At 38.2% G+C, this 22,550-nt stretch overlaps 1 protein-coding gene across 1 annotated transcript; it reads right to left on the bottom strand.

Annotated features, from left to right (window-relative positions):
• Positions 1–3,942: 3,942 nt before the first annotated feature.
• On the bottom strand, positions 3,943–17,814 carry LOC754160 (deleted in malignant brain tumors 1 protein). The gene is made up of 9 exons (XM_030991907.1): positions 17,608–17,814; positions 14,924–15,235; positions 13,562–13,873; positions 12,314–12,628; positions 11,057–11,368; positions 9,801–10,115; positions 7,918–8,232; positions 5,771–6,080; positions 3,943–4,963 (listed from the first exon to the last, which is right to left on the bottom strand). The coding sequence occupies exons 1-8, from the start codon at positions 17,666–17,668 to the stop codon at positions 5,773–5,775; spliced, it is 2,250 nt and encodes a 749-aa protein (XP_030847767.1). The 5' UTR covers positions 17,669–17,814; the 3' UTR covers positions 3,943–4,963; positions 5,771–5,772.
• Between the last annotated feature and the right edge of the window lie 4,736 nt (positions 17,815–22,550).

Here is a 22,550-nt window from a genome sequence, read left to right as displayed (position 1 = left end):
TATTTCACATACATTTCACGCATACCTTTAACTACAATTCTGTGTAGTTTCATTGTTATAGGCATGTGGGAAATATGTTAATTATTGAATTAGAAAATTGTCTTTCAGCCATGTGTGACATGGCCCCATGATCGCCCATTGACTCGCGCTGCTATTCGGCGTGGTGAAAAAAATGCACCTCAATGTATAAAACTCCCCTATAAAAATGCAATATCGTCATGTGTTTCACTCATTGAATTAATTTGTTATTTACACTCAAGGTAGCCACAACTGTACTGGGGTCACTAAAGTTTCTGCCACTCTGAAATTCAGTCGCTGTGGAATGTTATGGCCTGTTGAATGGTATCTCGGAAAATCGTCATAAATCCTCAAATCTGACATCTTTGAAAAAGGCAGATATACTGTGATGTAGCTGAAAGTCTACAAATTCTTAATTATTTGTGAAACACATGAAGAAATAGCTGTGACGGTGATCCAAGTAATTTCCACCGCTATTTTGTATTGGCATTACAAAAATATAAGGAATTTAAGGTCAATATTTGGTGTAAATATGATCTATGAATATATGATTTAAAAAATGCCCCAAAAATGAACAGTTTGACTTTCCTAATTTGCATAATGAGTGCGCGAATATATAATTAGCTGAAATGACCTAATTTGCATATTTGATGAATATTCATGGTTTTATTTTATTACAAATGAAATATATTTCCATACCTGTCTGATGTACATAGGTTACACTGATGTATCATGTTCGGTTTTGATTTGATTACATATGCGCATATTAATTAGGCGGACTTAGTTATTTTCACAACTTTTTTATATCTGCAGATTCGTAAAAATGGCAAAAATTACTTATTTTGTTGGCTTCTGTTTTCAAAACGGTGATAGATATATGAATTATCTTTTTTGTATTTTTTACCACAAAGATGATATATTTTAGTCCAAGAAAGTGATAATTAAGTTGTCAACTTTGTCGAATTATGCCATTTTTGACAATTTGACCATTTCTGGCAGGTTTTTCGGTAATTTTGCGATATCAAAAAAATGGTATAAAATCACAACGCATTGACCGATTTCAATTCTGTTTTTTGTTTTTTTGAAGCTTTTATGAAGCTTGATCATTTGCAACCATCAAATAACTTGTGTTTGTTGTAATTATTTTTGGTGTGCTATACCTACTCCTAGTGTTGTAAAATGCATATATGCTCGATTGCAGATAATCTGCAATCGAGCATATATTTGCAATCATTGCAAATCAATTAAAACAGACTCTTAAGAAAAAATTACATATCTGTTTGAGTGGGGTAGCTACAGTGGCAAGGAGCGGGATACCCCCCCCCACCCCCCACGCTCATAAACACACACACACACACACGCACAAGCACACGCACACGCAAACACGCACGCACATACACACACACCCACACAAACAAACACACACACACATATTAATCAAAAGTCGAAAAGGAAGAGGAAAAAAGAAGAAGAAGAACTAAAAGAAGAACAACAGAAGAAAAGAAGAAGGTGCCGCCTCGATGAAACATCATTCGGGAAATCTTGAATTTGTTGGTTCATATTATACAAATATACACTGCCTTGAGAGGTTCTGGTTAAAACTATGCGCAAGAGGTGACTCCAATAGTATAGGATTTCCCGGCCAAATTCGCGTGTTTGTCATTCGAATTCATTTACTTTGCATTTAAGTTAGCGCAGATTGGCTTTGCCATGCCAATTATCATTCAATTTTCCAGTTTTTGTATTTAATTTAGGATTTTGGTCAAAGGGTTTCATAGATCTGTCATTCAATTTAGAAACTGCTCAACTAGCATTCAAATTAATATTCACTTGTCGAAGCGTAATTGTTATCATTCAAATTAACACCTGTCATTCGTATTCGTAATATTTTTATTCAAGTTAGGAATGTTAGGGGGAAGAATTGCAACAAACTTTTACAGTTTTAAATAATGCAGCAAGTTAAAATGCATGATTTGCCATTGGGGTCTAAGCTGTTATTCCATTTATTTATTTTCAGGACAATGCAGATGGGTGTAGTCAGACATAAAGTAAAGAAGGGGCGAAATCAAGGGATATGGCATTTCTGCACGGACATGTTCATATACCCGGGAAAGGTGGGGGTACCCTCAATCGCCTCTTTTTACTACAGACTCAGAATTTTACAAACGTAATTCACATCGTCTCTTATACCCAGCACACCCCTCTGTTTTTCTTTAAAAGTTTCATAGTTCACTTGTCCACCAGCAGATCGATGGCTAAAGACAGGGCTAAATAATGAATAATGTTCAAATTGTTGACTCTAGTCCCTACCCCAGTCACAATATTGTACCCTTCTTCCATAATGAAATTATGATGAAATTATGATAAATTTATGATGAAACATAAGATAAACAACTTCCTTACATGAACATTTACAAATATACTGAGACCATCAGGTCCATAGATGCAAGTCGTTTTTTTCTTCTTAACAATCAAACTTAAATGCTGATGAATATGAGATAAATCTAATAAGTATAAGTGTATAAATGCAAGAAAATGAAATATGATGAAATACACATGAAAAAACAATCTTGAAAGAAAAAAAATGAGCTATAAACAGTGTGTAATAAACGAGAAATGTATATTGACCATCAATTTAAGTGCACAAAGTGCTTATTTGAATGCTACAAATGAATTAGAATGCTAGAAGTACACCGTCGCGTTGTCAGAAAATCGTGTTGCGCCAAATCGAATGACCAAATAGCGAAAGAAGCACATTTTTCATTAATTGGAATGAAACATACGTAGATTCTAACGAAAATTCCATAGATTTGAAAACTAGAAAAGGGAATATAAACCCGAGATATACCTGACTGCACTAAAACCGTCGAATTTGAACGCAAGACAAATTAATTTGAATGACAAACTCGCGAATTTGGCCGGGAAATCCTATACTATTTGCTTAGGGGCGCAGCCCCGAAGCAAATGGTACTTTTGGAGTCACCGAGGCCCATAGTTTAACCAGTACCTCGAATAGAAGGCATGGTATATTTGTTTTATATCCTGCATCAAACATTTTTTTTTTTTTTTTTTTTTTTTTTTTTTAAATGGGGGGAATTTTTTTTTAGAACAAACAAAATGTCAATTTTTATCTCAGAAGATTTTTAAAAAAATGTTTTCATTAAATTAAGATTTGAAGAAAAAAAATTGATTCAATTAAAAAAAAAAAAACTCAACTCCCAAATAGTAAACCAAAATAGTACTCTCATATAGTACTTTCTAAAAATAGGTCAAATATTTCTGGTCATGTGACGAGCTCTCAACCAATCAAAAGCCAACAAATTTTTGATGCAGGATATAAATAATTTAGTTATAAAAGGTTGGGTCCATGTTGGGTGTGCGCGTATGTACGTACATGTATACTCTATGCGTAACCAATTAATGGGTATATTTCTGTCTCTGACTCGTCCAGACTTCACTCTATCTCACAATTATTTATATCTTGATAAGTTCCAGTCTCAATCTCTCCTTCTCTCTTCCCCTATCTCATTCAGTCTCCATCTTTCTTTCCCTATCTCTTTTTCTTTTCCTGATTTCTTCCTCCTCTTCTCGTTCTCATACATCTCTCTCCTTTTCATACATAGACATGATCTCTCTCTCTCTCTCTCTCTCCATTCTATTTCCCACTTGTGCCTCATTCACTCCCTATGTAATAAATTCCCTGAGTTTAGCGAAGAGTTTTTTAATCCACCCCCATCAACTATAATTATAATTTATCAACATTTATCAAAAAATTCAACCTCGGGCAATTTCAACGCATTGTCCATCACCTGGTGACATATTACGTTGTCTGAATATGATATATAGGGTATTGAAATTGCCTTTGAGTAGAATTCTTGAAATTCTTTGAGACAGTAGACAAAGGAACATACGATACAAACAACGTGCAATGCAGAAAGATTTTAATCCCAAAGATACCAGAGAATAATTTCAATTTGGATCCAGTTAGTAGACCCCTACCACCAATCATAATCAAATTGAAGGGAGGTGTGAAAACAATTTGACTATCAAATTCTTTGTACCCAAAACACCAACAGTTTTACACAAAACATTTGCATATCGACGAACGACCCCCAGATTTTACGATTTAAATAGTTTTATTTCACATTATCCCACCAATTTTGATTATCTATCAAAATCATACAAGAAAATTACGATTTGAAATACATGGTGATCAATATCGAAATTTCCGTCCCCAAGATGATTGAATATCTAATAAATGTAGGGAAATATTAGAATTAATTTACATCCACTTTAGATTTGATTAGGATTTTCTTTTAAAGAAAACACTTAAAAATGTCATCATATAATACGTAGTTCTGTATAATATGTGTCTTGAAGACATTATAATACAGAATGACTGTATATTTTTTGGCAGAAATAAATCGGCTTTGAAAATGTGACTTTCATTACCACTAATCACTATCATTGATTTTAGCAATGTATATGTTATTTCGATTGGTTTGGGTTTTTTTTTATTTATTTATTTTTACTTGGAGTGATACCTATAAAATATCATTGTGATATGACGTATTTCGTTTTCATTCTGTACTTCTTGATATTTATTCAGTTTATGGAATTATCTAGGTACTATCTTTTCGTCTTTCGTAACATACACCTTCTATGAATAGTGACTTTTCAATTATTATAAGAAGCACGAGCAACCGGTAATAAACGAGACAGCTGTGCACTACACAAAGCCAACTTTAGCATTTTTAAAACCTATGGTGAACATTATACCTCAATGTGTTTTTATAATACCAGCTGACCAAATGCAATATAGATATATAAGAGTTAATCGTTGATAATAGATAACATGAAGAAGAGTACAGATGGAAGAGAGTGGCAATTTTTTTTTTATCGGGTCACTGGAACGCTCGAGGTGTACACGTTCTCTCAGCATCGTCTGAAAATTAAAAAGAATACAAATGAAATAGAAGCTACTATGATTTTCAGGTGTTAATGATTCTAAAAACATTCACATAACTCATTTACCATTTTAAAAGTTAAAATGCATGATAAAAATGACATATGATGAGAAATATTTTTGGTTTTAGCGATATATACTTCAAGACGTCCTAAAAAAACTGTTATCATCCTTCACACACCATGACGTCATGGATGAAAAGAACTACCAGAGAATGAGAAGAATGGATTACGCTGATTTATCATAGAGAAGTAGAAGGGGCGGCACAAGTAAGTCCGAAAGTTCTATGAAAAGGCCCTAAAATGGAACCAGGTTTGGTTTGGGTTGAAGCATTCCCTGACAACAACAACAACAACAACAACAACTAGAAAAAGTAATAATAATAGGTCTAAATTATGAATTTAATATCTACATATACCCTAACATTTGGATGAATTGGAATGTACCCTCTGCTGTGCCCCCTCCCCCTATCCCCTCGTTTCATTAAACTTACCGTCAATAACAAGTGTCAAATTTCAATGAAAAATTCGCTGACAGCCAATCAGGGCCCTATTTCACAAACTTGTCATCAGTGACAAATGACAGTTTTTGTTATACGCTACTGAAATCCTAGCTTCTGATTGGTTATAAGCAGATTTGTCACTGATTTCTGTAATTTGTCATTGAAAAAAGGCTTTGTGAAACGGGTCCCTGATATAGTTCTTTATGTAGCTTGTAACAGTTATCTTAACTTGGTATTAATGATAGGTTTTATGAATCGTGCCCGGTCATGCTTAGTATATTTACCTTCACTCAGTGCATCTGACACCGGCATCTTCGAAGTGCGAGCAGTTATTTTCGAAGGGAGCATTGCTCTGACAATACTCCAGAGCGGTATCTCCAGCGGTACACTCGACATCGTCGAATATGATAGGCCCTGAACCTTGTCCGAATTCAGCGCTTCCTACCGCAGTTCCCGAGCTGTATCCAAGACTTCTGCAGACAACTCCAGCATCGGTGTCATCCCAGAAGTCATCACAAATCGTTCCCCAGACTCCGTCGTAGAGAATCTCAACTCTGCCTTCGCTGTTGCAGGTTCCATCAACCAGTCGTAATTCTACAGTTATAATGCGAAAGAGAGATAATATTAATGATACGAAAAAATAACAATAAATAATGATATTGTTGATACGATGACGACAATAGTGGTAACAATAATAATAATAACGATAATAATGATAATAATTGTAGTAGTAGCAATAATAATAATATTTTCATTGACAATACTGATAATAAAAATAATATTAATAATAATTAATACTATCAATAGTGATAATATTAAAATAACAGCGATGATGGTGATAATGATGATGATGATCAGTATTATCAACTTAAGCTAGGGTAATTCTACAGCTCCTTTGGAATCACATTGGGACGTTATATCATAATGCGATATACGGCATTTAAAGGGAAATCCAACATTAAGAGCAAACAACTATAGAAGAAAGCAGACTAAAATCAGAGAAACACACTGGTGAAAGTTTGAACGAAATCGAACAACAACAAAAAGAAAATTAGACATTTCTGAAAGTTGTAAGACTATACGTATTGGAACTTCAAATAGGATGAATCGATAATGTCACTGTGATATAGCGCCGAACAACTTTCCCATTTGTTCCAACACACAAAAATGAATGACTAAAATTACATCTTTTTCAAAATGCATGACTCGAGGTGGTCTTTTCTCCTTAGATGACCTACAATTAGCTATCGATAATATATTTTGAGTAGTGCCCCCAAAGAAGAATTTACTTTTTCAAAGAAAATAAAAGAAGAATTTACTTTGAAGAAAAACATAAATGAGTGATATTTTTATACACGATAAACGAGAGAGCTGTCCACGACGTCAATTATTTACCAATAAAATTGCCAATTCGCATAGCTTTAGTGATCTCATATTTCAAATATCAAATATTCATAATTCTCTTATTACAGATTTATTTCAAACTTTCGCTATCCCGTTTCTTTTATTTTTCTTCATTCAAACAAATGAAGGTATTACGAGGGTTGGATTGCCCTAAGTTTAAGATGTCAATATTTGACCCACAGCCGTATCATTAATGTCTCCTTTTAGTGACGTTTTGCGATGTCCTTAAATTTGGAAAGCTAGGATCTACACATTATACACGAGCAAAGAAAGCAAAACATCACAGACATTTTAAAGTCCGCCATTTTCAAAATAGTACGAAGTGAGGTTCTCGAATAAGAGCGATTTTATTGTAACTAATCATTCAAGTCGCTAAAGTTTGTAAAGTGTAAAATCTAAAATCATTATTTTCGTGCTTACAAATTTGCAATTTTGGGATTTAATTTTTCAATCTCCTTTCACTATGGTTCATTTAATAAACATATTCTTTTTCTAATTATGAAGGAGTTAAACATAACGTTGAGAGTTGCTAACTAGAGGAGGGAAACTGATACATTTACAAATTAACAACACTCTGAGATGCTATGGATTAAACTATATATGACCGCACTCGCTTGTATACGCGTAGTCACAACTGCCTCTCTCAATGTGCTATAATTATGATCCTCTTGCGTGCGTAATTCTCTGGTGCATGTGTGATCGGTCGGGAACGTCGCTATGACGAATGGACAAACAGTCCAGGAGAGTGTTTCACACAGACTAAGATCGAATTTAAGTTAGACTTAACTATGGCAGGCCATTCATGCCACTGGTTGCTCACACCCGTGGTCTCTCAGTTATGATCTTTAGATAATATTTTTTTCCAGGCAGTGCACGTTGGGAGTGGATATGAATCCATCCAGTTTGGCATCACATGCTTGTATCTTCATGATGTCCACAGTGATTGTTTCCGAAACCAGCAAAGAAAAGGTGCTTCACCAAATATTCTGTGAATAATAGATAGGAAAGTATTAAATCAACAACATACCTGCTGATACTGCCTGAGAACAGCGGACTCCGGCATCTTCAAAGTGGAAACAGTTATGGACGCCGAAACCAGCATTATCACAATCACCAAGACTGGTTTCGGTTCCAGTACATGATACATCATCCAGGAGGATATCCCCTGAACCTTCTCCGAATTCAGCGCTTCCTACCCCAGTTCCAGAATCGAATCCAAGACTTCGGCAGACAACTCCAGCATCGGTGTCATCCCACGAGTCATCACAGACAGTTCCCCAGGCTCCATTGTAATAAACCTCAACTCTGCCTTCGCTTGCATCGCTTCCATCAACCAGTCGTACTACACATTATTCGTGAAAGAGAGAGAGGAGGAGAGAAAATGAACAAAAATGTTAACTAAAATAATTATAATAATGATGATGATGATGATGACAACAATGATAATAATAATAATAATAATAATAATAATAGCAATAATTATAATAATAAAATAGTCATAATAATAATAATAATAATAATAATAATAATGACGATGGTGATGATTATGATGATAATTATAATAATACTCAGTTGTTATATAGCGCCTATTAGAATCACTAAGCGCTTCCAAACTTGGAGATTATTACCCCTCCTTTAGCTGTGCTGCCATTGCGGCGCTCTAGCATTTCAAAGAATTAATTCCTGCCAGGTACCCATTTACCTCACCTTGGTTAAGTGTGGCAAATGTAGATCAATGTCTTGCCAAAGGACATTAGTGCCGCGACAGGACTCGAATCGCTGACCTTGTGGTGGTTATTACCCAACTCCTTTGGAATCGCATAGAGACGTTATATCATAATGTAATGTGCGATGTATGGCATTCAAAGGGAAATCCAGCATTCATAGCAAACAACAAATATAAGAAAGCAGACTAAAATCAAAGATGAAGCGGACTGGTGAAAGTTTAAACGAAATCCAAAAATAAAGAGAGTCAGAGTTTTTGGAAACTACAAATATGAAGAATCTTCATGTCAGGACCTGTAGAACGGCGGCGCTCTGGGGGCTCGAACACCCCTCACTTTAAAAAAAGTTTGTTAAGAGCATAAGAAAGAAAGAGAGAAAGTAAGACAAAAAACAGTGACCTGCCAGTGGCATAATACGGGGGCTCCTCCTCCTGGACCCCAAAAAGGGCCCTAGCGCGGGCCCCTGGATGCTCATCTGACCGTATTTAAATTCAATTTTCAATTCAATTCAAGTCAATTCATTTATTTTTCCTTTTTCAATCGTTCATATTTACAATGTATGATGGTACATTTTAACATATTCACATATTTATATACATATAGATCAATTTGCACAATACAAATACAAATATAAATATAAATACCTCAAACCCCTGAGCTTCATAGGGCTTAGTCCACATGGACCCCATGCCAATTAGTGACCTGCCAGTATCACAAATAAGGGATCTAAATACGCTTATCTGACCATAATTAAATGCCTAAAACACCTAAACTTCCGGGGGCTCCGCGCCTTGACCCCCAGCGGGGCAAAGCCTCTGGACCCCACGCTAATTTACGTTCTACATGATCGTCAATAATAATACTTCACTTTGAAAAACGTTCCGCGGGGCCTGCATGTAACAAATAAGAGTGGTGGTGATGCAGACTTTGCCCCCCCCCCCCAAAAAAAAAAAAAAAAAAAAAAAAATGTGTTTGCTCATTACGACACTGCCCCTGAAAGTTGTGCCCCTGGAATGTTTGCCTCCCCCCCCCCCCCCATAGCCCCCTATCCCAAACTGCTTCCGGCGCGCCTGTTTCCACAGTTGTTGTTTCTAAGACCAGCACGTAAAGGGCGCTTCACCAAATACTCTGTGAATTGGCGTTGATAGTTTTAAGAATAAATGGAATGTTTAGACAAATATTATACCGTCAAAATTTGTCCCAGAACATCGGACTCCGGCATCTTCAAAGTGCCCACAGTTATGGACGCCGAAACCAGCATTATCACAATCACCAAGATTGGGTTCGGTTCCAGTACATGATACGTCATCCAGGAGGATATCCCCTGAACCTTCTCCGAATTCAGCCCTTCCTACCCCAGTTCCAGAACCGAATCCGAGACTTCGGCAGACAACTCCAGCATCGGTGTCATCCCACGAGTCATCACAGACAGTTCCCCAGGTTCCATTGTAATAAACCTCAACTCTGCCTTCGCTTGCATCGCTTCCATCAACCAGTCGTACTATACATTATTCGTGAAAGAGAGAGAGGAGGAGAGAAAATGAGAAGGGAGGGAGAGAGAGAGAGAGAGAGAGAGAGAATGATAGATGAGGGAGAGAGAGAGAGAGTTCTATTAACGCCATCATTAGAGAAGACAAAATTGTTACCGGGAGGTAATAGAAAAAACACTCACAAAAAAATTGAAACGGAGAGAAACAGGACAAGGAAAACCGGCAGAGAACAACGACGTAACTATGGAGGGCCCTGTATCATAGAAATTATTATCAATAACAGCTTACAGTTATAAGTTACTGAAATCGTTTCATTTGATCGGATAATATCAGACTTGACAGTATTAAAACGGTAAAAATGTAAGGGGGCCCTGGAGCCCCAATCAACAACAAAAGCAGAAGCAAAAAAAATCTAAATTAAAAAATCTAGATTTTGTCATTAGTTCGCTACGCACCCATGCCACTTTTTTGATGCGGATTTACTTAAAACTGTGGAAACCATATTATTTCCAGCCATCATTAAGGGGGCGGATAAGTCGTTTTTGCCTCGTCCATGATCTACATTGCCACAATTTTGCAGTATATCTCTAAGCTTCTTAATTGATCGATCTGTACCCTCTAATATCACCCTAACCTGCTACCATTTCAAGCTTAATACGTCGTGAAAATAACTGTGGATCTGAAATTAACAAAATAATTATTCAACATTTTTGGGGGAAATATTATGAAATATTTATGAGAACAAAAGGGAAAAACTAAATTTGTGGTTTGGGGTATATGCAGGTAGTTAACGTAGCTACATTTTGGAGCTACAACGAAACCGTCGAAAGTCCATTCGAGGTGGAGGCCCCAAAGGTTGGAAGGGTTCTGACCTTCTTGGAACAAAAACCTTATGTTTCACCCCCCCCCCCCCCCCCCTCAACGCGAAATCCGCACACGCCCATGTTCATACCTCCGTTTTCACATACTACACTTGAGTCTTCTGAATGACCACAGTTGTGGATTCCAAGACCCGCATTCCCACAGTCAAAGATACTCGTTTCGTCACCGGAGCAGGAGACGTCATCCAAAACGATGGTTCCTGTGCCTTGACCAAAGAAAGCAGACTGGATAGCATCTGTTGCAGCACCAAGCCCAAGGGACTCACAGACTACGTTGGCATCAGTCAAGTCCCACCCGTCATCACAGACAGTTCCCCATTCTCCATCGAAGAGTACCTCAACCCTACCTTCTCCTAGAGTGATACCATCGACAAGACGAACATCTGAAACAGAACAGTACAGCGCATTTGATGAAATCGGTGTTAGTAAGGCAGTCGAACTACTTCACACACAAATATTAACCAACTCCTTTGGAATGGCATGTGATATTATTGCATTCAAAGAAAATCCAACATTAATAGCAAACAACTATATAAGAAAGCAGACTGGTGAAAGTTTGAACGAAATCCAAAAAAAAATAAAGAGACTACTTTTTTAAAAAAATCAAATATGACTAATCTTCAGGTCAGGGACTGCAGAACGGCGGGGTACGGCGGGCTCGAGCCCCTTCACTTATAAAAAAGTACGTTAAAGAGAAAAAGAAAGAAGGAGAGAAAGAAAAAAAAACAGTGACCTGCCAGTGGCATAATACGGGGGCTCCTCCTCCTGGACCCAACCAAGGCCCTAAGGCGGGCCCCTGGATGCTCATCTGACCGCATTTAAATACCTCAATCCCTGAGCTTCATATGGCTTAGTCCCTCTGGACCCCATGCCAATAAGTGACCTGCCAGTATCACAAATAAGGGATCTAAATACGCTTATCTGACCATAATTAAATGCCTAAAACACCTGAGCTTTCGGGGCTCGCCCCTTGAGCCCCAACGGTGCAAAGCCTCTGGACCCCACGCCAATTTACGCTCGCTACGCTCTACCTGATCGTTAATACTTGTATGTAACAAATAAGAGTGGTGGTGATGCAGATTTTTCTTCTGCCTCCCCAAACATTTTTGCTCATTACGACACTGCCCCTGAAAGGAGAGCCCTCTCGAATGTTTGCCCCCTCCCACCCCCCCCCCCCCCCATTACCCCCAATCACAGAATTCTTAGGCGCGCGTGTTTCCACAGTTGTTGTTTCCAAGACAAGGAAGTAAAGAGCGCTACACCAAATACTCTGTGAATTGGAGTGGATAGTTCTAAGAATAAATGGGATGTTTAGACGAACATTTTACCATCAAAATTTGTCTGAGAACAGCGGACTCCGGCATCTTCAAAGTGCACACAGTTATGGACACCGAGACCAGCATTATCACAATCACCAAGACTTGTTTCGGTTCCGGTACATGATACATCATCCAGGAGGATATCCCCTGAACCTTGTCCGAATTCAGCGCTTCCTACCCCAGTTCCAGAATCGAATCCAAGACTTCGGCAGACAACTCCAGCATCGGTGTCATCCCACGAATCATCACAGACAGTTCCCCAGGCTCCATTGTAATAAACCTCAACTCTTCCTTCGCTTGCATCGCTTCCAGCAACCAGTCGTACTATACATTATTCGTGAAAGAGAGAGAGGAGGAGAGAAAATGAGAAGGGAGGGAGAGAGAGAGAGAGAGAGAATGATAGATGAGGGAGAGCATCAGTGTTCTATTAACGTCATTATTAGAAAAGAAAAAATCGTTACAGGGAGGTAATAAAAAAAACACTCACAAAAAAATGAAACGGAGAGAAACAGGACAAGGAAAACCGGCAGAGAACAACGACGTAACTATGGAGGGCCCTGTATCATAGAAATTATTATCAATAACAGCTTACAGTTATAAGCTACTGAAATTGTTTCATTTGATCGGATTAGAGCAGACTTGTCTGTATTAAAACGGTAAAAATGTGAGGGGGCTCTGGAGCCCCTATCAACAAAAAAAGCAGATGCAAACAAATCTAAATTAAAAAATCTAGATTTTGTCATTAGTTCGCTACGCACCCATGCCACTTTTTTGATGCGGATTTACTTAAAACTGTGGAAACCATATCATTTCCAGCCATCATTAAGGGGGCTGATAAGTCGTTTTTGCCTCGTCCATGATCTACATTGCCACAATTTTACAGTATATCTCTAAGCTTCTTAATTGATCGATCTGTTCCCTCTAATATCACCCTACCCTGCTACCATTTTAAGCTTAATAAGTCGTGAAAATAACTGTGGATCTGAAATTAACAAAATAATTATTCAACATTTCCTTTGGAAATATTATGAAATATTTATGAGAACAAAAACGAAAAACTAAATTGGTGGTTTGGGGTATATGCAGGTAGTTAACGTAGCTACATTTTGGAGCTACAACGAAACCGTCGAAAGTCCATTCGAGGTGGAGGCCCCAAAGGTTGGAAGGGTTCTGACCTTCTTGGAACAAAAACCTTATGTTTCACCCCCCCCCCCCCCCCCCCCTCATCGCGAAATCCGCACACGCCCATGTTCATACCTCCGTTTTCACATCGTACACTTGCGTCTTCTGAATGACCACAGTTGTGGATTCCAAGACCCGCATTCCCACAGTCAAAGATACTCGTTTCGTCACCGGAGCAGGAGACGTCATCCAAAACGATGGTTCCTGTGCCTTGACCAAAGAAAGCCGACTGGAAAGCATCTGTTGCAGCACCAAGTCCAAGGGACTCACAGACTACGTTGGCATCAGTCAAGTCCCACCCGTCATCACAGACAGTTCCCCATTCTCCATTGTAAAGTACCTCAACCCTACCTTCTCCTAGCGTGATACCATCGAAAAGACGAACACCTGAAACAGAACAGTACAGCGCATTTGATGAAATCGGTGTTAGTAAGGCAGTCGAACTACTTCACACACAAATATTTGTTATTGTTTATAATTTAATATGTGCTGAAATTTCTTTTGAAAAATAAACAAATCCCCTTATAAATCAATCGAAAATCTTACAAATCCTTTCCTAAACTACACCATAGTTTTATCGACCTGTTGTTTAAGTGGTCATTGTGCTACATTAGTAGTAGCAATAATAAAAAAAAGTAATAACAATGATAATGATGATGGTGATCATTATGATGATGATGATTATAAGCTTAAGATGGGGTAATTATCCAACTCCTTTGGAATCGCATAGAGACGTGTTAGCATTATTTATTATGCTATATACGGCATTTATTTGGAAATATAGAAGAAAGCAGACTAAAATTAAAGAAAAAGACTGGTCAAAGTTTGAACGAAATCGAACCAAAAAATAAAGCGAGTTGCGAATGTTTGTTAGTGGTAATACTATAGGAATTGGAACTTTGAAATATTATGAATCGGTAATTTCACTGATATAGCGCCGGACAACTTTTCCATTTGTTCCAACACAAAAAATGACTAATTTTTTTTTTTTAATTATTAATGTATGACCTGGGATTAATTCAATCTTTCGCCCTCCCGTTTCTCTTAATTTTCTGCTTTCAAACAAATGAACTTGTTACAATGGTTGAATTGTCCGTTAAGATGCCAAGGTTTGACACTGCACAGCTGTACAATTTATTGATGTCTCCTTTCAGTGACGTTTTGCGATATAGTTTGATTTAGAATGCTAGGGTTTACACATTATACATGAGCAGAGAAAGTAAAAATCACAGACATTTTAAAGTATATTGTTAATGCCGTACGTTGTGTGATTCTCGAAAATAAGGAGATTTGTAACCAATCATTAAAATTTTTCCAACGGGCTGTAAAATCATGGAGTTTTACTAACTCCATGGTAAAATCTTACATCACTATTTTCGAGTACGGCGCTATAGGAATATAGTATTAATAAATGGGAGGTCTAGACAAACATTCTACCTGTTGAACAGCGTACTCCAGCATCCTCAGAGTGCCCACAGTTATGGACACCGAGACCAGCATTATCACAATCACCAAGACTTGTTTCGGTTCCGGTACATGATACATCATCCAGGATGATATCCCCTGAACCTTGTCCGAATTCAGCGTTTCCTACCCCAGTTCCAGAAGCGAATCCAAGACTTCGGCAGACAACTCCAGCATCGGTGTCATCCCACGAGTCATCACAGACAGTTCCCCAGGCTCCATCGTAATAAACCTCAACTCTGCCTTCGTTTGCAACGCTTCCATCAACTAGTCTTACTTCTAAAGCTAATATGCGAAAGAGTAATAGTAATAATATGAACAAGAATGATAACAAAAATAATAATAATGATGATAACAATAACAATAATAATAATAATATTAATAATAGTAATAAAAATAATGATAATAATAATAATGATAATAGTATAGTAGCATTAATAATAATGCATTATCATGAACAATAATATCAATCATAATAATAATAATTATCATGATGATGGTGACGATAATGCTTATAAGCTTAAAGGTATAGACCCGTTTTGGAAACGCCCCCCTTTAAAAAAAATGAAATGAAAGCTCTTATTACCAATCGTGTGAAAGAATATGTTTTGACTAATACATGATCATGATGATACAAATTTTGCCGGGAAACCGCCTACTAATTAATATATTTGGTAAATTATCATATCGATCCGGCCTGGATAGATATCGCGTAGTCCCATAATCATCTTTCTGTGTACAGTGCTTGTAACTTTACCAAGACTGGGCCAGTTTTTTTAATCATTTTGATGATTCTAGAACCTTGTAGTACACACCAATACTTATATGCTAGATGATCGACCTGTTTTGATCAATTCCACACCGTTTCTTTCACAATGCAATCGCATGACCAGAACTGGTCTATAAATTAAGCTGGGGTAATTATTCAACTCCATTGGAATCGGATAGAGACGTTATGTAATATGCAATAAACGGCAATTAAGGGGAAATCCAACATAAATAGCAAACAACTATAAAAGAAAGCAGACTATAATTTTTTATTAAAGCAGACTGGTGAAAGTTTAAACGAAATCGAACAAAAAAATTAAGAGAGTGCTTAATTTTTGAAAGTTGAAATACTATACGTATGGGGATTTCAAAATATGATGAATCGGTAATGTCTCTGATATAGCCCCGGACAAATTTCCCATTTGTTCAAACATTTGAAGGAATTGATTCCTGCAAGGTACCCATTTACCTCACCTGGTTCGAGTGTGGCAAATAAAGATTAATGCCTTGCCAAAGGACATTAGCGCGTGTCGGGGATCGAACCACGACCTTTAAATTTCAAGTCAAGTGCTTAAACCACTCGACTACGATAATAATAATGATTACAATAATGATGGTGATTAATCGCAGTTGAGTTCAGCACTTTGTAAGTTAACCAACCAAAGCGCTTTCCCGACAGATTGTGTATCCGGACAGTTGAATTAAAACAGCATTCTGATGAATTTAGAACACATGCAATATTTAATAAATCTTCTGAGACTTATGTTGGACAATATCATGAAAGGACAAAATATATTCATGATGGTTAGTGCTATTTGATGAATATTTCCGTTACATCCGAAGGCAAAGGAGAAGATTTTATGTGTCCGGACACCCAACATTATCTTTGACACATTTTGATTCAATTACACAATTCTATACATTACCGCGCACATTCTGCACACCTTGGGAACATTCCAGCTACTTGTCGTTTTTCAAACCTTGGTATAAAAGCCAAATCTAAATTATCCTCGAATCCGCGAAGATTTTCATTCATTAAAATGCACCATTTCTTCGCTTAGAACCCCCCCCCCCCCCCCCGGACATTAACATTTCCGATATTTGGGCAATCGTCACCTCTGCTAGGTGCCGGAACATGCTCTAAATTATAAGGGCAGCAAGGTGCAAGAAAATAAACAATTTCATAATCATTTTATTTAACGTGTTTTGGGTGATAAAATAAGATTGAAAAGATAATGAAGTATCGTTTCATTTGGCTCACTCGCTTCGCTCACTCACATAATTAAGAAAACAGAATGGTTTCAGACGTTGAGGTGCTCGGATATCCTCATATTGAAGCAAAATGTCAGAATAATGTAACCATTGTATGTTATCGCGCCATTGTAAATTAAAACAATGGATTCAGTACTACATAACTTTTTTAGCGTAGTTAAGCGTGTGTTCTTTTCTTGCTCGCTTTGCTCCCTCTCAAATTTAGAAACAGGATAGTAAGTAGAGTAAAGTTTATTTAACCATAAAATGAAACATGTACATACAAATGAGTAACATAGTAAACATAATACGGTAAAGGACACCCTTAGAAGCAAATTGCTTGTGGTGGGGCCTTAAAAAGAAAAACAAACTACACATAAATTATTCAGTTTAAAAACTTTAAAATAACATGATACAAACACACATGCACGCTCACACATATACATACACACATACATTCAAAATATCCTCCTCTGCTCAAACTATTTGATATTCAGACAAGATGCTTCAGCTCCTTTCTCTCGATTATTGCCGAGGACAAATCTACACCCTTACTTGAAACAAAAGAAGAAATACAATTTATAGATACACCATTTTGATCATAAGGATAATTGAATCAATATTATCTTCTGACTTACTAGTCTGAGCGTTCACCGCTGTTGCTAAGAAGCACACTACTAGATAACCCACGAACATCATTATGATGTTAAGATGGCGATGGGTGATACACGCTGCTGGAAAGATGAAGTCGCCAATTCAAAGTCGGTTGATGATAAGCTCTTCGCTGATACTTTAGCTAACACCTTCGACCCGTTCCAGATGTACTGTGCCGATTTCACTCGCGGTTCTCGCCATTTTATCTTCTTTGGGATTTTTCGGTTAGACTTGGGAAGCAGACTCCGCTAGAACACTTTTTCTGAGACAAATCTGAAGGTCAAAAGCCACCAGCAGGCTGATGTTTGTAAGAGGATTAACAAGGATCACCTTTCGAGAACAGGATATATCAAGCGCCCTTAGGAAATCGACAAACACACCACTTAATTTTGCGCTTTAAGTTCAAGTATCTAAGAGCATATGGTGGGATTTTCCATTCACTGACATAACCAAGGAAGCCTCTAAAACATGGGTGTCGATCCGTAACTGATACCTATTCATCAGGGGGGATGATCTATTCATTCATCCCCCCCTGATGAATAGGTATTACGTAAGTATCGACACCCATGCTCTAAAACATAAAGAATACGACAAAGAACTTTTTATTTTTTGATTCTGTTCTATGAGCTAGGGCCCTGGATTATTTATTGATTAAATGGAGGTGATGTGGTATTATAGCGGTTCATTCACTTGACTTCAAATAAAATGTTGAGAGTTCGAATCCCAGACCAGCACTGACTTCCTTCGGTGAGACATTTATCCACATTTGCCACTAAAACCACCCAGGTGTAAATGGGTACCCGGTGTGCTAAAGTCCTACCTATTTGGCCACTCGACTATAATGACCGGAGCCATCAGAGCCATTTGATTATTTGGCCAATCCAGTTCGAGTTGGGCACAATAAGGGAGTTTACAGATAGCACATGGTACACATGACCCCAAATATCCACAGATTTTTTACACAAGTCATGGAGAAGTTCCACTTTGAGCATATTAGAATAATAACTGCCAAAGTCCTAGATGTGCTTCATGAATACCTTTTGTTTGCCCTCTTGAAAAGAATACTTCCACCTGCGTATCATAGAATGTACCGTTGGTGCATAAATGAATAATGTTACATAACTTTCATGAGCGCATATCCAGTATTCATCTCTGTGGGTTTTACCTTTTTGGTACAAATGACCTTTATCTGCCCATGCGCAGATTGTATCTGTAAACTCCCTTATATGGCGAATACCGCTTTGTTGGGGCATGGACCTACTACAAATGGACACTGATCGGTACCATAATACATTCATGCACCTGACTCTGGCAAAAGTATCATAATGACATGCCAAACATGTTTCCAAGCTTTGATCACATCACGACCACGCCAGTCAGCCATAAAAACCCAAACTGTGCCTTTATGAATCAACAAAATGCCTGCGCAAAAGAAACTGAATCGCTTAAAATCACGGAAATGCATGTGCAGTTGTGGCGTACATGTGAATATTGACGTTTTCAATAGAAAATTAGAAGTAGTTTACAAGAGATACCTGTAAATTTGGCTGTAATTCAATGATTTTAAAGGCTTCCTTTAAAAAAACTTATCCTATCCATTTCCCAGAAAAGAAGGTATAATAGGGCAGTAAAGTATAGGTATTTTTCTAACTTTGGCAAGTCCAAATGTATGTCCACCAGTGTCCACTTCTTTAATAAGCAATCTAATACCACACACATTTTCCTAATTTGGGGTTCACTGCTCCTCTAACGGGTCTTAAATCACGGTGCTTTTCCTGAAACTACACCCATAGGAACGTGAAAAGTATGCCGCAGACCTGCCGCAGACCTGCCGCAGATCTGCAGCAGACCTGCCGAAGTATGCGGCAGAAAGAAATTTTGCTGCAGACTTGCCGCATACCAGTATGCCACAGGAACAGTCTGCGGCAGATCTGCGGCAGGATGAAATTTTGCTGCAGACTTGCCGCATACTAGTATGCCACAGGAACAGTCTGCGGCAGATCTGCGGCAGGATGAAATTTTGCTGCAGACTTGCCGCATACTAGTATGCCACAGGAACAGTCTGCGGCAGATCTGCGGCAGGATGAAACTTTGCTCCAGACTTGCCGCATACTAGTATGCCACAGGAACAGTCTGCGGCAGATCTGCGGCAGGATGAAATTTTGCTGCAGACTTGCCGCATACTAGTATGCCACAGGAACAGTCTGCGGCAGATCTGCGGCAGGATGAAACTTTGCTCCAGACTTGCCGCATACTAGTATGCCACAGGAACAGTCTGCGGCAGATCTGCGGCAGGGCGAAACTTTGCTCCAGACTTGCCGCATACCAGTACGCCACAGGAACAGTCTGCGGCAGGTCTGCCACAGGAAATCCCATTAAAGTCTAATAGGGCCAATTGAAACCAATCATCTCATGCATATTCATTATTACTTTACACGTGTGACAGAAAAATACATTTATCATGATTTGTTAAGCAAATTAAGACAATTCACATCATTTTTGTGATTTCTATTTTCCTTTTGCCATTATTAACCAATAGATTATTTTGTCTGATCATGTTACAATTACATTCACGTTTAAGCAATAGATATATTGATTACTAACCAAGAAACTATGATTACTAACCAAGAAACAATATACATATTTAGTATATATATATGTGTACGAGCCTGTGTCACTTTAAATGTTACTCTTGAATACACTTCATATGATCAATGTGATGAAGTTAATACAATTGAGAATAGAATATACCTAATTGGTAATATATATATATATATATATATATATTGGTATTACCTAATTGGTAATATCGATATTGCCAATATCGATTATGAAGTATCAGTCAGTTTATCACTGGTTCTTGAAATGAAAGAGTATGCGGCAGGTCTGCAGCAGGTCTATATGAGATATGAATATTCATGACGAAGAGTCTGCGGCAGGTCTGCAGCAAGTCTGCGGCAGACCTGCCGCAGACTCTTCATCATACTGAAAGAGTATGCTGCAGACTTGCCGCAGACTCTTCATCATACTGAAAGAGTATGCGGCAGACTCTTCATCATACTGAAAGAGTATGCGGCAAGTCTGCAGCAAGTCTGCGGCAGACCTGCCGCAGACTCTTCATCATACTGAAAGAGTATGCGGCAGGTCTGCAGCAAGTCTGCGGCAGACCTGCCGCAGACTCTTCATCATACTGAAAGAGTATGCGGCAAGTCTGCAGCAAGTCTGCGGCAGACCTGCCGCAGACTCTTCATCATACTGAAAGAGTATGCGGCAAGTCTGCGGCAAGTCTGCGGCAAAACTAATTTGCATGTGAAAAAGATGACTGTCTGCGGCAGGTCTGCTGCAGATCTGCGGCAAGTCTGCCGCAGGAGTATGCGGCAGGCTCATTTCTTTCCTATGGGCACTCTTGGCCCTGGCCCAGCGAAAAGAATCTGAAGAAATGTAAAAGGTTCCTTTGGAAGTGATGATGCGGGATTACATAATCAGCGTTGTCGCGTCAAATGAATGTCCTCATCAACATGATTATCAGGTGGCGGTGGTCATGATGTGATCAAAGAAAGACTCTCATTATTAGTCCATCTGTAGTAGGGTCCATGGTTGGGGCTAGCACAGAGTAAAAGAAATGTGAAACTGTGATGAAACTGTGACTTTACTGTAACCAAGATGACAAAACTCTTGGGGTAATAATGTGTGAGCGCCAAGAGCATCACGGCGTGACGAACATGAGCGTTGGATCAGAAGTCACCACTAGTATCATTGGATCATATATATCTTAGATTATTACGAATTAGATCAGCCAGATGTTGAGAAACATCAAAATAATATTAAACTCATTTTAGAGAACATGTAACATCAATAAAGTTAAAATTATTAGTCATCAAAGATCACGCAGATACATATGCAATTCTGTCAAAGACTTAAAGTGTTTCAAAATGCATCTAAATCGCAAACAAAATGTATCGAACAGCATTCCTTCAAATTTAGAAATAGACATACGCATCTACAGTTTAATATGTGTGTATTTCTTTATTTTGTATTTTAATCATAGTTATATGACCATGAGCAAAAAGATATTTTCTTTAAATTTAAGCTTAAAGAAATGCTTCATGTAAGATACGTAAGGAAATGTGTCCGAATTTCTTTGTCTCTCTCTCTCTCTCTCTCTCTCTATCTCTCTCTCTCTCATTATCTATATATCTGTGTCTGTCTGTCTGTTTCTCTGTCTCTCTCTCTTTCTCTCTCTCTCTTTAAATATTTGTTTACTCCTTATTAATATGTATCCCATGTCAAACTATCTTAGGCATGTACATTCGTACTAATGTTTTAATTACCTCGCTCTTCCTCTTATTCGCTTATTTTCCCTCTCTCTGTCTCTGCTTGTCTCTGTCTGTATATATATATCTCTCTCTCTCTCTCTCTCTTTCTAATTTTCTCTTTTTCCAGTCTTTCCTGATGTTCCCAGGTCAGCCCAAAGTTCCGTCATCGATCTTGCGTCATCTCTCTACGTGGCAAAGAGCTCGAATGAAGTCGGTAGGCCTGTACATGGAGGCGGACGAGGCTACCTCGTCGTGAAGGAGTTTTATATAATTATATAAGAGGGCCATATCCTCTTTTCTATCCTTTAATTACATTCCCCCTCACTTTCTTTCCCTCTTTCCCCCCCCCCCCCCCCGCCTCCCCACCATTTGCCTTCCGATTTTAGGGCCATGTCCCATGAAGCCCATAGCTCCGCCAATTATTAGGCCTATCCCTATATAGTTGACCTTCTACACCGCGTAGAAGGTGAACTATCAACGGTCGACGGCTTAGTTCCGGGACGCTTTCGAGAGGACACGAATCACCTCTTCGGAAGCGAAAGAACCAGCAGATAATTAGGAATGATGATCTTAACCAATTGAAGAGCCCCCGGAAGGATATCGGATGCAGG

This window comes from Strongylocentrotus purpuratus, unplaced genomic scaffold, assembly GCF_000002235.5.
Source record: "Strongylocentrotus purpuratus isolate Spur 01 unplaced genomic scaffold, Spur_5.0 spur5_scaffold_2, whole genome shotgun sequence".
NCBI classification, from domain to species: Eukaryota; Metazoa; Echinodermata; class Echinoidea; order Camarodonta; family Strongylocentrotidae; genus Strongylocentrotus; species Strongylocentrotus purpuratus.
Note: the sequence above shows the minus strand (reverse complement) of the source record. Positions and strands in the feature narration are given on the sequence as shown.